The sequence below is a fragment of the Diaphorina citri genome, unplaced genomic scaffold, assembly GCF_000475195.1.
Source record: "Diaphorina citri unplaced genomic scaffold, Diaci psyllid genome assembly version 1.1 scaffold989, whole genome shotgun sequence".
Classification (NCBI taxonomy): domain Eukaryota; kingdom Metazoa; phylum Arthropoda; class Insecta; order Hemiptera; family Psyllidae; genus Diaphorina; species Diaphorina citri.
Genome location: NW_007378420.1, coordinates 42,165 through 59,983, shown reverse-complemented (window position 1 = coordinate 59,983; position 17,819 = coordinate 42,165). Strand labels below are relative to the sequence as shown.

The 17,819-nt window shown below is 38.7% G+C and overlaps 3 protein-coding genes across 3 annotated transcripts; 1 reads left to right on the top strand and 2 right to left on the bottom strand.

Moving 5' to 3' along the window:
• Positions 1 to 856: 856 nt before the first annotated feature.
• On the bottom strand, positions 857 to 6,864 carry LOC103513578 (armadillo repeat-containing protein 8). Its single transcript, XM_008478422.3, has 13 exons — positions 6,604 to 6,864; positions 6,242 to 6,315; positions 5,822 to 6,036; positions 5,352 to 5,551; positions 4,969 to 5,129; positions 4,139 to 4,301; positions 3,683 to 3,901; positions 3,139 to 3,318; positions 2,693 to 2,902; positions 2,099 to 2,293; positions 1,824 to 1,970; positions 1,113 to 1,288; positions 857 to 890 (listed from the first exon to the last, which is right to left on the bottom strand). The coding sequence occupies exons 1-13, from the start codon at positions 6,628 to 6,630 to the stop codon at positions 857 to 859; spliced, it is 2,001 nt and encodes a 666-aa protein (XP_008476644.1). The 5' UTR covers positions 6,631 to 6,864.
• Positions 6,865 to 7,941: 1,077 nt separating this feature from the next.
• On the bottom strand, positions 7,942 to 10,205 carry LOC108252912 (THAP domain-containing protein 6). The gene is made up of 2 exons (XM_017445871.2): positions 9,855 to 10,205; positions 7,942 to 9,447 (listed from the first exon to the last, which is right to left on the bottom strand). Exons 1-2 carry the CDS (start codon positions 9,982 to 9,984, stop codon positions 9,035 to 9,037), a joined length of 543 nt encoding a protein of 180 aa, XP_017301360.1. The 5' UTR covers positions 9,985 to 10,205; the 3' UTR covers positions 7,942 to 9,034.
• A 448-nt stretch (positions 10,206 to 10,653) lies between these two features.
• On the top strand, positions 10,654 to 16,557 carry LOC103513570 (conserved oligomeric Golgi complex subunit 5; the record flags this gene model as incomplete). The annotated part of the gene is given in 11 exon segments (XM_008478414.3): positions 10,654 to 10,975; positions 11,533 to 11,584; positions 11,984 to 12,216; positions 12,499 to 12,669; positions 12,831 to 12,998; positions 13,375 to 13,549; positions 14,046 to 14,206; positions 14,514 to 14,777; positions 15,162 to 15,324; positions 15,716 to 15,853; positions 16,332 to 16,557. Coding segments are annotated over 11 exon segments (1,754 nt in total), but the record flags the coding sequence as incomplete, so codon positions are not given.
• Positions 16,558 to 17,819: the final 1,262 nt, after the last annotated feature.

Genomic DNA, 17,819 nt, shown 5'->3' with positions numbered 1-17,819 from the left:
AAATAATGTCCGTTTTGTGAAAATATTCGAGTACAAAAACACACGAGCTAAATAAATTACCTATATAAAGAAACGACAAAAAGAGAAATATTTTCCTAAAAAAAGTAGTAATAATAATAATAATAGAGTAGGTAGATATGTACTTCAAAAAGTAAGAAAAAAGCGTTTTACCTGCATTCTTTCTACAATGAAAAGGGGGGAAAAATTCGAGCACTTCGTTAAACCGAGAATAAAGGACTTTAATTGTACAAGGTGGACGGAAATTGGAATCTAAAAATTATTTTCAGTCCACCTTGTATATTTCAATCTCTCTACCTTACGTACACAGCAAAAAAAAATGGCGATGGCGTAGCGTTTTACACCTCATCACACAAAAGAACCTACAAAACGCGTAGATCCAAATAAATATGTAAATTGTATAAGGAAATTAGCCCTTTACACCTCCAATCATTGCACAAACGAATCTACAAAACGCGTAGAGTCAAATAAATATGTAAATAGTATAAGGAAATGAAATTCCTTGATTCCGATATGAAATTCCTTATAAAAAATAAATACTTGTAAATAAAAGGATTTAATTCTGTATTTATCTCATTATCGTACTCGAAAAAATATTGAAGACAAAAATTCATGCCTTGACTGGGGATTGATCTCACGACCTGATTACCAGATGAGCTTAACCCCATACACAAAAAGCCCAATCTGAGGCTTAGGTGTAGGGGGTAGACAGCCCTAAAGGTTGTGTTAAGCTTCTACGAGCTTCATGAAAATACCGTCGAAGCAAAATACATTCACACATGTCGAATAAATAACAAAGACGATGTCATGGATTAGAAAAAGGGTTTTCTTCTTTTTCCTAATCGGAAAATTGGGCCAGTGCAGTTTTCACTCTGAAACATGGAATGAATACATTCACTATATTAGTGGCCTGGTCCACGAATGCCTCCGCACTTTTTACTCGAAATGCAGAAAATGTTGGTGAACATTACAACGTATTTTCTGCGCAATCTGCGCATGGTGTTAAAATTAAAAGTGTAAAAAGACTGATGATAAATGGGAAATAATAATAGTAATGATGTGATACCCACAAAGGTTGTGAAAAAGCTCTCTGCTTCGCCACTAATAATTCAGAGAAAGAGTCTGAGCTCTGAATGAGAGCATGAAGCAGCTTGTCTATACCGAACTCCTTGAGTCTGAGTTGTCTCTCTAGAGAGCCAGGTTCTTCTTTCCAAATCAGATTCGTAATGCAGAAGATTGCTGCCACTTGGAGCTTCACATTCTTGTTGGTCTGAAAATTAATAAATAAAGGAGTTTTATAAAATGTCCTGAATCATGCTGACCGAAGCTCTGTTTTCCATTCCAACGCCGCGTTGATGCGTGTTTTTCATTTCACTTCCCCTCCTGGCGTATCTCTTCGAGTCCTAAATTCCGGGAGCGACTCTCGAGCAGCATTTAGTTCTGCAATAGGTATTTGTTTTGTTTAGTTTCCAAAATTTTTACCCCCACTCCTGACGCCAAGTGAACGCCGCGTTTTCACAGATCAAAAGTGAACAATCGCGTTTTATTGGCATTGGTCATTTCCGCTTCAAACCAGCCTGACATTATTAGGTAAATACGACTTGTAATGCTATGGTACACACAAATATTACGAAGAGGCTCTAGTTTCACCACGCAAAATCCCCGTTTTTGTACTTTTTTTTTTTTTTTTTTACTTTTTTACATTCTATTACTAAAGTATTTGGAATTTTACTATCATTTCTAGCTGTATTCAGTAAGGTTGACATTATTTTGTAATGATATTGCAAAGAAGAAGATACACATACCATGTACTCTTTGATTTTCTTCAGCACTTCCTCGTTATGAATGAGGAAGTTCTTGGCCGTATCTCCATCTCCTATGTTAGCCAGGATGCACAAGGCTTGTTCCTTGACTGCCACGTCTGAGCTGCCCTCTAGAACGTACATCACCGCCTGCAAACAAATTTTGTTTATTTTTTTTATTATTATTACATTTATTATTAAATTAAATCTTTTCAAGTAAATGAAATTAAAGGATCGAAAGGAATTTCAAGTCCAGTTTTTCGAAAGACTCAACTCACATGCATGATAGCCGCTCCGTGGAGTCCCATAATATGATCGATGTGAAGTTTGCTGGACAGGAGATTCCTCAACAATCCCAGAGTTTTCATAAGGATCTCGAGTTCGGGGTCTTGGAGCAGGCGGAATATTTGATCTGTACCTAGCGAGTTGAGAATTTGAAGCTTGATCTTCTGCTCGGCTTGGAACGCCATATTCTGCAGATGAAACACATGAAAAAAATATCGTAAGTTGGGGAAATATTAAAAAACAAGCGGACAAAAACAGTGAATTAGGATCTTGGAGCAGGCGAAATATTTGATCTGTACCTAGCGAGTTGAGAATCTGAAGCTTGATCTTCTGCTCGGCTTGGAACGTCATGTTCTGAAGATAAAACACATGAAAAAACATCATAAGTTGAGGAAGCCCACCTCTGTGGCTGAGTGGTCAAGAGCACTGACTCTCAACCTGGAGGTGCTGGGTTTGAATCCCGGCAAGGGCGGAAATTTTCTGACCGAACTTTTCCGTTCTTGGATAGGCATGGATGTAATAGAATGTGCCCTGAAGTAATGTGAAATCGGTTCCAAGGTACAATCTTAAAAAAAAACTCTACTTACCATAAGTGCCCAGGTACCATTCAGCCGTAGGGCGGGGTCACATCGTCGCGTCAAATTACACAGCAGTTCGACGGCGCCAGATTCCAACATGGGCTCCTTGGAGGGCGAAAACTCGAGGAGAAGATTGCATAATGTGGACGAGGCCACGGATAGAATATCATCCGAGGCACCCTTGAGTAACTCCATAAGCGGCTTCCACACTGAATGATCCTGGGGAAATAGGGGGCGAAATAATTTAGTTTTACTTTAAAGGCCCGTTCCAACCTCCGAGGTAGGTGTCACACTAGGCTTACACGCAGGAGGCCCGGGTTCGATTCCCGGCGGGGCCGAAGTTTTTTTTCGGTTCTGTGCTTGGAATTCGGGGTGCACTAAGCCTCGTGAGGACATAGTTCTATTAAGTATCGCATAAAAATTTAAAAGAATGTAAAAAGAAAAGAATTAAATACCTGGAAGGTGGTTCTCAGCTGTTGTACAGAGCGGGACAGAGAGTGCAGACACCGAATAGCGGAAAGACGAACCTTAGGTTCCTGATCCTGAAGACCTGCTACTACCGCTCCCATGAGATTCTCAGTCTCGATGATCTTCTTCCTGATGTCTTCGTCATTTGCACCGAGCGAAGCGAACGCCTGAGAAGAGAAGAAAACATTGTTCATAAATGAAGCAAGATAGTCAGGTCCCATGGCGTAGTGGTCACTGCGCTCGCCTTGCACGCGGGAGACCCGGGTTCGATTCCCGGCAGGGTCAAAACAAATTTGTATCATGCAAATGATTGATTTCGTGACTGGCTGTTGCGGGGCCTGCTCAGCCTTGTGAGGAAAATGAGTAGCTATGTAATACAAAAGCGCATAGCGACTGGTGCCAGCATGGTAGGTAAACAAAGCACTGGATTACCTATTGAGATATTTGGAAAATCCTACTATGCTGCAGTGAGCACCAAAATTGTGATAAAATAACACAAAGAAACGGCATTTATTATTACTGTTAACATACCATGAAGGCCGCAGCGCGTAGTTCGCGGGAAATGTGCTCAATCTCGGCCACACTGGAGCCCGGGGGTTTATAGTGGAGGAAGTTGGCCAATGTGGGGATCAGGTGGTTGGAAATGGACGCCACCTCTTGCAGTTTGGAATCGACTTCGGTCAGGTAAGCGAGAGTCTCCACAGCCGTGACCCGGGTTGCCCAATCATATTGGGCCTTGCTTAGACACACCTGCGAGATGAAAATAATACTCTATTAAGGCCCGTTTCCACTTGAACTTTTATCCTTTTTTTTTCGAATGTCCTGTAGGCAATTTAATTCAAACGAATGTTCCCACTACACACGACACGATTATTTTCCGAACGACACAAAATGTCCTTGTAGGCAATGTAAATTAAATGAGAGTGTTCCCACACTACACACGACACAGTTTTTTTTTCCGAACGACAAGTGTGAAAGGGGTCTTACCAGACACGGGAGAGTTTTGAACATGACTTTCGGATCATTGGCAGGGATGGCTGAGGCCCGGTGTAGGAATGTGATACACTTGGCTGCTATCAGTTGCATGGCAGGAGGTTGATTGCGAGACATCAGCTGCACCAGAAGATCAGGAACACTCTTCCCATCAAAACTGAAACAAAGAGAAGAGACAATGTGGGAGAAAATTATTTAAATTACCAACCTTACGTGTCTTAATGTCTTGGGTAAAAAGGTGAAAGCCTTGTAAGTGCTAAGCCGCGGGTTCGATTCCCGCCCGGGGCGGATTTGATAATGTTCATTCTCGGAAGGGCTAGCTTTCTGATCTTTCTTTTCTCTTGATTTTGGGGCGATAAGACCTTAGGAGTGAAATATCTTAAAGGCTCACAGTGAAAGAAAAAAAAAATAGTGATTGGGTGGAAGAGCTCCTCCAAGAGAACCCTACCTGCCACTTAAAGCAAAAAAAACTCCATGTCTGAGTGGGTATCACACTTGGCTTGCACACCAGAGCTTATAAAATCAGAGATCCATGGTTCAATTCCTGTCAAAGTTTTTGGCTCTGTGCTTGGAATATGGGATGCAATCAACAATGAATGCTCTGAGATCGAGTTTTACCACCGTGGATTATCTCAGGATTGAGTTCAATTCGAGGTTGACTTATTAAGTATACATACTTAAGGAAATCCTCGTTTTATCTCAATACCAGTTGGTAAACCCCAGAATTAGTCATTATAATAGTGCTTATTACCCATTTACATTGCTCAAATGGGACAGAAAAGTTCCCTTACTTTAAGGTTAAAAGTTAAACAATTTAAACTCACCTGGCATTAACAATATCAAGTGACACATTGGGATTCTGATGGGACAAGCTGGCAACAAACTTGAGTGTAGATATAAGCACAGGATAGTGAGGAGAACAGAGCAGGGTTGCCAACAGTGACACACCGCCTTCTTCACACACCATGTTCTGATCTGCAGGGGTCTGGGGAGAGAGAGGAATCCAATGATTTTTATACTGCTTATATCTCGACATTTGCATGAAAAAGTATTCAACTTTATACCTAATCATGATGTATCAAATTTAGGTCTTGAAGAAAAAAAAAAAAAAAAAAAAAAAACAGGAAAACAGGAAAACCCACAGCAAAACCCCAACAGAAACATTTGAAATGTATAGGAACTCCAGAAGAAAAATGAGCCCACTCACTTTAATTGCCACGGCAAGGATTTGTGTGACGGAGATTTGATTGGACACAGAATGGAAGGCAAGTGACATGAGCATGGAAATGGTTTTTCTCTCCGCAAAAATCAACTCAAGAGGGCAGTTGGGAACACCAGACGTACACACTGAGCTAATGACACGCAAACAGGTTTCTGTCAATTTTGGATCATTGCTGGGCCTCATGGCTGAAAAATAGAAGTGGAAAGTTGTTTAGCTTACCACAGTTGGTGTTCTCCGAAATGATGAAAACTAGGAAGATGGTTCCAATTTAAGTGAAAATGTGTAAGGTGCAGTAAAGCATGATTGGAAATTAGCTGTTGAAAGGATTATACCTCACATGACTACCTACATTGAAAAAGCGGGGTTAAGTTAAATGTATGTACAAAAGGCTTGGTTTAATTTAAATGTAGGGAGATTAATTTAAATATAAAAGAGCTTTGGAGGAAATTACCAACCATTCAATGTGACAGGTAGAATTCCCAGCTTGATCAATTCTTGCACATGTGTAGGAGTTCCCTTAGTGAGGGAACTGAGAATGATAGCTGCTTGTAATCTCAGATCACTATTGAGATTGATGTCACCCAGTATTTGCACCAGTTTGGGAACCACCCCCTGCATGATGACATTGCCTTTCTGGCGGTTGCTCCCAATGACAGCATTTTTCAGTCGTCTGGAAAAAAAAAGATATAATAAAGCTTCATTATAGGTACCACATTATTATGACAATACTAGGAATCTAATGACAAAATAAATAGTGGTAATGAATAAATTTGTTTTCCTCTCATTTTTTTTCTTTATTTGTCCTTCTACCATAGCTACATTTGTAGCTACGTTAGAAGGATTCTCACACTGTAAGCTCCACAAATTATACTTACATGGCTGCAGCAAGTACTTTTTGTTCATCAGGGGAGTACAATTCATCAATGTATGATCTACAGCTCTCCACACTCTGAAAACATAACCATATTATAAGTAGGAACCTATGATTTTGATGTTATTACTCACTCAGGATTAAAAACATTCAGATTTAGGACCTTGTTAGATAGTTTACATTACATCACTATCCAATTCCTCAAAAAGGTACTGTTGTATTAATTCACTTGTAGCTTACAACTACAGCAGTGTACCTTTTGTAAAAAGGGATGTCATATGGAACTGTATCTCTTGATCCATGACTGTAGCTAAGGTTGATTAACATGTCAATCTTCATTTAAGGTTAAGGGTCTGAAAAACTCACCATGAAAGGTTGAATGACATCCATCATCTTGAGTGGAACTTTTGATCTCTGGGACACAGGTTCAGTCTCAATGATCAAACTTAGCTCCAAATTGATTTTGTTAAAATATGAGAATAGGGAGATATTGTAAGGAACACACTGATTTACAGTTTGAAGCCAGACAACTCTAGAATAGTTATTTTTTGATAATTTGATCTCTACTCTTCTTTTTTACCTAGAAAATAGACTTTTAGATCAATTTTTGCAATTTGATCTTGAATTTTCAAATTTTTGATGATTTGAATTTTTGAACTTTTCTACTGCAGTGTTGTCAAACGGATATGAAATCTGGCAACAGTGTGCAAATTAAAAAACTTTCGTCACACCCGGTAGAAATGGAAATTTAGTTGCTGGCAACCTTTCAAAGAATTTACTCTCTTCCCTTTAACGGCTCGTGTCGCTTACGAAAAGGGGTACCTACCCATCTTGGTTCTTTACTTTATCGTTCTCAGATTTTGATCTGAAAACTACATTGTAACGTTTCTTTTTCAATATTCATTAATATGATTGAGCCTTGTCAAACCATTTTTTTTTTTTTTTTTTTTTAATCCTCATAAACGTGTGGAAGATATAATCCGCCCAGGGCGGGAATCGAACCCGTAACGTAGCGCTTACGAGGTAGACACGCTACCTTCCGAGCTCACTAGGCTGGTCATCTGAACTATCCCAGGAACTCAGTTCATAAACTCTACAGAGCAAGCCCCACATCTAATATATAAAAATGAATGTTTGTGTGTGTGTTTGTTTGTTTGTTTGTTTGTTTGGACTTTATGCCTGGCCAAAACCACTCATCCGATTGCTATGAAACTTGGTTAACTTATTGCTTGCACTCTCGTGAAGGTTATAGGCTATTTTCCGGTTCGTTTTTGTTAAGCTAAGCTGAGCAAGACCACTAAATGGATGAGTGACATGAATGACCATGCCTTGAGAATTTTCTAGCAGAAATCCGGAGCAAAGCGACAGATTTCGGCTAGTATCAAATAAATTACAAATCTAAAATCTACTTACCACAGCTACATATGTGGCTGGTGGAATAAAAATTTCAATAGCAACAACAGTTTTTTGATGTCATAAATTATTTCGAAAAATTATTTTACACATGTTATATTTTACAAGCACATAAAAATAGATTTTTAATAGTTAAAGAAATTACATTAAAGACAACTGTACACTAATATTAATAGAAAAAATAGAAAGTAATTATATTAATTCTAATGTCATAAATTAAAAACTGCTTGGTTTGAACACCATTACATTATTATTTTAACATTTAAATTGGAGTTCAAAGAGGCAGTCAGAGGGTATCTTATAAAATAATTTTATTCCTAACCTTTCATACGATCAACATTAAAACTTTTAAATACTGGTAATATTTCATAAAATCTGGATATCTACCAAAGGCTTAAATGCTCAAAAACACCATTTCACATACAGGTCCATAATAATAAAAATATTACATCACTCAGGTTATCTGTACCTTAAGCCCTTAAGGTATGTATCTATTATTTTCAATTTATAGGCCTGATAGACCTATTCTTAACAGTAAATTTAATCTTAAAACTAAAGTTGGACAGACCTAGATAGGTATTTAAATTATAAATTAAAAGGAGCAAGGATATAATAACAAAAACATTAGTAGGAAATTAAATCATAAGTAAAGTAATTATTTTTAAATGAGTATTGGTTATCTACTTATCTATTAAAAAAAAAAAATCCTCAGCATTTAAATACCTATTTCTTTTTTCAAATCAAACCAGAGCCATGGAAGAGTAAACAAAAAAAGTAAAAATATTCCCAACAACAAGAAATCTTAATGCTTTCTAATATCAAGATAAGAGGATTTGCAAAAGGGAGTTTTTCCATGTAAATTGGAAAAGAAAAAAGTAAATAACATTAAAAGTTGAGGCACTTACTGAGGTGACTGATAGAATAGGTAGATTGATAAATCAATAATAATAGGAATAGTAAAAATCCTTCAATTTGTTCCATCTATCATTTGAAGAATTTATCTTATTCTTCCAAAAGGCAAATCACTTGCTTAAACTTGAAGGTGAAGTAAGAGTGGATTATTCTTCATATTCTATACTTAGAGAAGTACCAGCAATTACACCATGTGTAGAAAGTATAGCTCATACTGCACTTTCCTAACTGTATGCAGATAAATCAAAATATCTGATAGGTTAGTGGACTAGGTACCTATAAGCATACTACTTTATATTAATGTATGACAATTTCACAAGTCAAAATAATGTTCATAGTTCCACAACCAACAGTCACTAGAATGTTGTAGGTATACAATTTTCATGTTTATGCAGCTTATGAATCTTATGATTTCAAGATCATCACTGAGATCAGAAAGAGTGAACATGTTCAGTAGGCAATAATCATATTCTTACTCCAACAAACTGTAATCTGCCAAAAAGTGGTTGGCCACCTCTAACATTTCAAGATTAAGCTGTAGCATTTCTAGAAACTTTTTATCTGCAAAACTGGCCTGAAGAAATGCATCATACTTACTATTTTCAATTACATTGGAGTTGTCAATAATGTCTCTTGTTTCATTGCCTTCATTATTTACAATTTCATGATGTTGTGAATTAGGAAAAAGATTTGGTGTTGTAGGGGACTCATATTTTCTTCTTCTGGATGGAACAAAATATGGTTTGCCTTGCATCATGTAAAACACAGATGGCACTGAAGTTGGTTTAAGTCTTCTCCTGAGAGGTGTTTCCACAAAATCTGGCTCAATGAAATGTTTGCTGCATACAACAGCAGACTCTGATGTAGGCTGCCAAAATTTGTTACCTGTTGGAAAAGGAATTAATCAATAAAACAACTCAAATAACTTGATTTCCTCCTTTTGAAATGTATTTAGGTATGAAACCCTTGATTACATAGAGTACTGACTACCAGCATGGTCTCATTACCTATCTCCCATTTTCATAAGCTATCAAAAAATGAAATTACATAGCATCCATAATCAGGTGATAAGTGATAAATCATACTATACTAGTATACAGGAGATGAGGATTCAATTCCAGCCCAAACTAAACCTCATAACATACCTACCTAGAAGCTAGAACAATAGAATAATATGGAGTACTAATAAAAAGATGGTGTGGGGGTGGGGGGACAAACTTGAAGAGTAGGTAGGAAGTAGGTAATTTGAAAGACAAAGCCTAGGGCCAAAGTCAACCCAAATTAAAACTTACCAGTGAGTATACCAATCTGCTTGATCCAATTCGTTCTGAGTGGCTCTTTAGATGGGATTTCATGATAACTGAGCTTTTCGGAGTTGTTTCTCATCAGTTTACAAGTAGGTACACAGCATGATGGAGGCATCTTGGGACAAGAAGTTCTAGCATTGAGTGGGTGTCAATTTTGAGATGAATACTTTCCTACGCTTTACAGATTGATCAATTAACACTTTCTTATTTGATTAATTACTAATTAACTTTGAGTTTAGTCTTCTACTGATTGATCTGGGTTATAAATTAACTACTTTTTTTAATTTTTTATTGCTGGATTTCCACTTTGCAAAACTTTTGTTTACTTTGGGTGAAAAGACGAAACTGATGAAGACGCTCTTTTTAAAAATCTAGCCCCCAGCACACCCTGTACATACGTGCAGATAAAAAAGTTGCTCCCAAAGATTTGCTATGTTCTCATTTCTTTATCTTGAGGGTGTGTTTATGAACAGGGCTGAGATGAGCTCGGACAACGTGGATAGCTGTCCCGGCGGCAATTTTTAAAATTCATTTTATATTTATTTTTGTTTGCTTTGTAATTTGCTTGTTTTTAATAGCTAATATAAATGAAAAGTATAATATAAACGTGCAAACTAAAGATAAAAATTAAAAAATGAATTCAGATTGTACAAGTTGCGGAAAAAAAATCAAAAATTCGAATTTCCCGCCAACTTTACACGCAAAAAGTCCGACGATGTCCTACGATGGCCCTGTTCATAACCACGGCCTTAAACAATAAACAGTACGAACGGTGGCGTCGGTGGCCAGCTTCCAGCTAATCTGAGCTAATCCATTTTTGATAACTTTTGACTTTTTCTTATCAACTAAAACTAGAATTCGAAATTTATCATTTCGTGGCATTTTCTTAATTTCTTTTAACTTTTTATGTGAGAGACAGATTGGAGAGTGATTTTTGAGATAAAGTGCTAGCTAGAATTTTAAGTTCTTAGTGTCATCTTAAGACAGGACTACCTCCATTGACAGCCCACTATCAAACTATCCTCTAATCTCCTGTGCTAATGATGATGGATTAACAGGTGGCATTATCCTTACAGATTTGACGGGGCAGTACTCCCATCACCATGGTAACTAGAAAGTCTGAACATCTCTGCTGAATTTCTCCGCACAACTTCTTCCATGGAACCTGAGGGGAAATAATTTGGTAATTATGCAGAAGGCACATTCGTGCAAAAAAAAGCTCCTTTTTGTATTTAACCTAACCCTATAATAACACTAATCACTGCTCTAATTGTGAAAACTCCTTCTTGCATTTAACCTAACCCTATAATAACACTGGTCACTGCTTGTTTGTGCCAGTTCCTTTGGTAGCAATATTCCATGGATGTGACTTCTGCACAAGTACCGAAAGGTTCACACAATTTGTAACAAATTACTTTTTCATTGAACTGTACTCACTCGGGAAAAGGGCCCTACTGACCCAGTTGGGTCTAAAATGAAGAACAAATCTCCTTTATCTGTTGAGTTTACCAAGTTCCATCAAAATTGAACTAAGTAGTTGTTCAAGAGGTACCTATGGTGAAACAGACAAACTACATCTACTTACTTACATTATTCTAGATTAGGTAATCTGGAGGAAAAATCAAATTTGTTGTAAAGTGTATGATTTTTCCCTCTTTTTCAGGTTACAGAAACATCATCCCATTCAGATGTATGGCATGTCCTGGAAAAAGATGGTGAGTACCTACATCAGTTTTTTTTTTTTTTTTTTTTTTTTTTTTTTTTTTTTTTTTTTTTTTTTTTTTTACAAAAAATTTTTTTTTTTTTTTTTTTTTTTTTTTTTTCTTTTTTACATGTTCTTGACTTGTACACTAAAAGCCCACTCTGAGGCTTAGTTGTAGGGGCAAACAGCCCTAAAAGTCAGGTTAAGTTTATATGAATAAACTTATCTGTTGATTATGCAGCTTCCAATTCCCGACCCTAAAAGGTTGGTGGGCTAAGAAAATGTCACCCCTCTTCACCCTCTTCAAAATTTTTTTTTTTTTTTTTTTTTTTTTTTTTCTCATGTAATTTCATAGTGTTCAATTTTCAAGCCTTTTTTCAGTGTCTGATGCCGAGATCTTTTTGCCTCTCAGATTTCCTGTGCCAGTTTTTGAAACCCAAATCCAGCCCTGATCAGAAACCATTAGAGCTTCTCTCTCAAACTCTTGCTGTGTCTGAACAGTTAGCTCGGCTCTCCCATGGCATTAATCTTCTGGACAAAGAGCTTAACAAACAAGTGTTTGAGAAACATGAGGATCTAGTGTCACAGGCTACATGGGTGGACAAGCTAGAAAGTGTGCTTGCTCTCATGCAGGCACATGTACAGGTGAGGATTGTTCCTGTTGTGTAATCTAAAAAGAAAAAGAAGTCAGTCTAGCCAAATAATAGTTCTGAAGAGGAAAAAACAAAGAGCCTTGGAAGAAAAACTGTGAAAAAAGTGGGAGGGAAATCAAGAGGTTTGACAGAGGGAACTATAAACTCTTAAGTATGGAGGTCTTATCATCTCAAAATTACAAGAACAAAGACTATCTGTTAAGAGTAAAGTTGGCCGGGAGTAGGATTTGTTGATCATTAATTGAAATTAAAAACTATTCTATTCTCATTCCAGTGCCTTCTTGCATCTATTGAGAGACTCCGCTCAAAAGTGGTCGAACCCTTCTCGAGAATTGAACTGCAGACCCTCATACTAGGCCGGTTACACACCACATCTGATGTGTTACGTCGCGTGGCACGCCTACAGCAGCTTGCTGCCAGACTATCAGACCTAGACTCCATTCAGGTAACACAAGAAATCAAGTAACCCATTGAAAAATATCTGTAATCGAAAAACGAGTACAAATTTTCGTTGATGATGGGATTCGAACACAAGACCTTCTGCATGGCAAGCAAGTGTGTTATGACTGGGCTAACTGTGTATTTTTTGATTTATTTAAATCACAGGCGGCATCGGTTCTAGCAGAGTTGAATGAACTTTGCAAGGATGTGGATCTGACAGGGTTGGAAATTCTGGAAGAAGACCAAAGGAAAATTAGACAGGAGACAGCCAGAGTGGAGAAGGAAGCCATGACTATGTTGAATGAGGGATTGAACAAACTGGATAAAACTCAGGTGAGATTAGAAGATTCGTAGAAGATTCGTATATACCCATTCTTTAGGGCTGTTTGCCCCTACACCTAAGCCCCAAAGTGGGCTTTTTGAGAGAGAGAGAGAGAAAGAGAAAGAGAAAAGGAGGGAGGGAGAAAGAGAGAGAAGAAAATGAAGTTTAAAGGAATTTTAATGTTGAGTATTCTATGGTTGTCTCATAAATGAGGAATGTTCTTTTAAGTGTGCCGGGAGGCGTCAAGAGGTTGAAACACCATGCCGCCCGGTTTATATTAACACAAAGTAGAGTTTCAAGGGTTTTCAGCATTTACATTTTGCTTTCTCAGTTGTTTTTTTACATTAATTTTCTTCAATAAAAGTAAACTTATTACCATATTAACAGGTGAGCACGGCAGTTCAAATCTTCACAAGTCTGGGCACCCTAGACCAGGAAATGAACAAGGTGGTTAACCGTGCGGTGAAAACTGTGGAAGATGCCGCCCTGAGTGCCCTCTCTATTGATGTTCTCAATGAATCGGATAAACAGAGAAGCAAAGGAGGTCCTGGTAAAGCTTCAGGTATGCTATGCTTCATGTGAGTTATTAATAAGTAGGTATAGTAAGTTTTTTTTCTCTCTGAACAGCTGGCTTTACCCTATCCTCTATGCCTTTTCTCTTCGCTTTCGAGACGATAAGACCTCTGCAGTTAAAGTTCCCTCTATCAAACCTCTTGAAAAAAAAATCCTTGTAGGTCGTCCTTTAATTTCAACTATTTAAGTAATATAGCACCACAACAATAGTGCTTATTTTTGCTGCTCGAATAGGACTTGAGATTCCCTGTACCCCAACAGCCAGCTGTGGTCAAATACTCAAACAACTTTGAGGATAAAATTCTATTTCTCAGCTGGGATTGAACCCACGCCATCCTGATTGACAGGCAAACGTTTTGAGCGCTTCACTATGGCTCTGCCAGCGGACTTTTTTTTTAAAGTCTTTTCAGCATTACCTACCTACAGGTACAGACAGTAGATCATTTGCGCCACTTATCCTTTCACACATATACTTCTTCTTCCAGGTTCTACCTATCCGGCGGGGAATGTGTCAAATTTCCGCGCTAAGCTTTGGTCTGCCTGGGGTAAATTCCTGGACACGACTGTGTATTCTACATGTGCTCAGATGGCACTAGTACAAAGTGTTATGGAGCGGGGTGACTTGGCCTCTATCTTCTGGGTACAGGTAAGGGGTAACTTGGAACAACTTTTTCCCCCAAAAAAGGATTCTGCGAAAGAATAAGCACGATTCCTCAGGATGTGGTGGTTGACTGCGGTTCAGGACGAGGTAATGATAATGACTAGAGATCATCACACCGCTGAGTTGTAGATATGGTTAATTAAGAACAAAAAAATCTATTTTATGTGTCGAGATTCTCCTAAAGGAGGAGCTTTTTCACCTCAAGATTTCCGATATGAAAATTTCTAAAAGAGCTCCATCCCTTCAATGCGAAAACTCCGGTTAATTTATCCATTCTCCTCCCCCGGCCCAGGTGGTGATGATCCTATCCAAAGCCCTGTCCCGTGCTGCCCAGGGCAGTTCCTACATCAAGCAAGCGCTAGAGGGGGAACACCCAAAACTACTCCGCCTACACTTAGACCTGCACAAGAGATTGATCAAGATTAACGCCTCCATCTTTACGTCTATCAAGGAGTGCGGCAGTCAATTTGAGAACGCCTATCTGTCCAAATCTCTGGCCAGACTGCTGGATGCTGTACACTCTATGTTTGCCTCGGGAGTGCCTACCAGTGAACAGGTAAGAAATGATAAATCTGATGTCAACATGGGACCCAGTGCCGATAAAGTTACCAGCGATAAAGTCGTGTACTGTGTTTTGGAATCAGTCTACGCAGGTTGAAGCTTTCTACCAGTTCTCTAGAAATCTCCAGAGAGAAAAACAATTAAACATTTATAAAGGTAACGTAGCTGTCAGCCTATGACCGGTTGATAAGCATATCAATCATTCCATAGAAAATGTTCATACTGTTCATACTCATAGTTGTTAATCTTTTTTCTTCTTCTTTAATTATAATTGTTTCTTCGTCTTTAATCATAACATTGAATTTTAAATGTTATAAAATTTAATTTAGTGCCTCCACTATCTATTTGGCTTTCCACTCAAGAGTCTATTATTTGACAGGTGGATGGTTTCTGTCGTACAGTGACAAGTGAGCTGGGAGTATCCCTCATAGATGAGGCACTATCCAGAGCCGTAGCACGGAATATTGGCAAGTCTGTACGACTGTTCTGCTTGAAATGCGAACAGAGTATTGCTTTCGGCGAGGATGCTACCCAGCTTATAGGTAAGTTGAGTGAAAGAGCTCAAAATTTTACAATCCTACCAAGGAAATACAATCCTAAAAAGGAAATTATCATTAGGGAGCAGAAAAAAGATTCCTTCCCTAAGTACATAAATATGTTGTTTTTCGCAGCAAAAATAACAATAAAAGTGAAGGAACAGTTCTTGAATATTATCTGCCTTGTAAGCGCTAGGTTTGCGGGAATAATTCCCGTCCAAAGTTAATTTTAAAGAGTTAGGGTTCGTTCTCGGAACGGCTGGAGTTCTCCTATCCTGTCCTCCTTCTCTCTTCGATTTCGGGATGATGTTACAGTTACGGACGATGCTATCCTCTATCTCTATCACACCTCTAGAAAAATAATAATAACTTTTCTTTTTTTATTTCTCATTTCCAGACAATCTCACCACCAATCAGCAGCTGAACATTTCATTGGCTAACACTGTGTTTTTATTGGCTACCAACTTGCAGCGAGTGTTGGACAACACACCCAGTTTAGATGCTGAGGCTTCGAGTGAAATCACCAAATCCTTTGGTGAGTTTTGTTACCAAATTGTTTTCAAATGCTCGGAGTTGACTATTAGGTCAAATATGTGAGAAGGAAAAAAGATGGGGCTTTCACCGCCTTTCTATGTCGTAGGGATAAAATGTCTGTTACATTGGACTTTGTGGGTCTGTGTCGTAGCATGCCCATCCCGTAGTGTGTCCCTCGTCAAATGGGCAAAATGAGACACAATACTTCCCACTAAGGTGCTGGGTCAACACGAGAACACCAGAAAGCCATCCGTTGACATATTTGAACTCGAATAACCAGTTATTTTTTTATGATTATTATTATTTTTTTTGTCGATCGTGAGCATCGAACCCATGACCATCTGCACGACAAGCAAGCGTGTTACCACTGAGCTAACTGTGTATCCTTTTTTTCTGACTCATTGACCCAGTAGTCCACTGAATGGAGTTTTGTTTGTTTGTTTTTTGTTTTTTTTTTTTACTATAACTTACCTCTACAGGTAATGCAGACAACGTGATGAAAATGATCCTGACCCCCCTGTCAGGCGCCATCAAATCCGCAGTGGACACTATTGTTCTTAGTATGCATCAGGAAGACTTTGCCCCGGGCAATGGCACTTCTGATGCGGGCAATTCCCTCTACATGAAAGAGTTACATGAGTTCCTACAGCGAGTGGCAGTCACTTACTTGGCACCGTTCCAGAACGTGGCCCTAGTCAGTGAATAGTAAGTAACTTTGGCTAATTTCACAAGAATAAAAAACTCTATAACTTTTTTTTTAAGTAGTCCCTCCATCCTAAAGACCTTGTTTGGAACAGAATTGAGTTCAGAGACACTGTCAAATCTACCAACAAGCTAAAACCCCTAACATCCGTGACTACAAGGCCCAACAGAAGATGGACACAGGAAAGAAAGGCAGATCATTCTTCTAGGATGAAGTTATGTTGGCTCAAAAGGAAGAAGAATGATTAGAAGGAAAGAAGTTCGTGGTCCCTTGTTGGCCGAAACGCACCAAAAAAAGTCCTTCTATCCACCCCTAAAAAAAAAAAAAAAATATTATAGGTATAAAAGCGATAGAAATTCACACACTGACCGCTCTATCAGTCTATCTCCAGAACTCTTAAATCCAGAACCACCTACAAAGCTGGAATTTGGTGAGAATATATTGGCTTAGCCAACGGCGATAACACTTTGAATACACCAGTTCTAGACACTGAAGATAACCAACGTTGCGCGTGGTTGGTATACGGATCGGTGACCATTTGGGCAGTCGCGTGGTGCTGACTTTTCCCGGCCCCATGCAGGCTGGGTGAGTTTACTGTGAGTAGGCAGGTATCTTGTCGCCGAATGGTGGGTAAAACCCCCGTCCCTAAAGATGTGTCCACACAAAGTCGACCTCATTGATCGATGGTCGACTATGTTTGTGGCGTGACGTATACATAAACGTCACGCCCTACACTTGAATTTAGACCACGCTACGCCACTGGTTCACTTACCTGTCTATCATCTCGTAGTAAATCCTCCGTATGTACACTGAGTCCTAACAAGGAAGCACTCACTGCATGATGTGTGCCCATTGTAACGTTATGGCAGCGAGGGTCCCTATATTGGGGCCACTTGGCTGTCACGCCCTGGGTTAGAAATATAACAGGGTAGCGGTTCTGCTTCAGTCTCAACCTGGGAACAAAACAGACACAAAGTAAATATCGTCTCAGGACACAAGTGGTCCAAGTGGACTTTCTGGTGTTCTCGTGTTGACCCAGCACCTAAATGGGAAGTATTGTGTCTCTTTTCGCCCATCTGATGAGGGGCATACTATGGGATGGGCATGCTACGACACAGACCACATGCGTCTAATGTAGCAGTTGTTTCATTGCTACGAAATAAAAACGGCGGTGAAAGACTCATCTTTTAAAAAAAAAAAAAAAAAAGGGAACAAGTTTTTTTGTGCCCCCTGGGGGATTGAAACAGGTTTTTTTTTTTTTTAA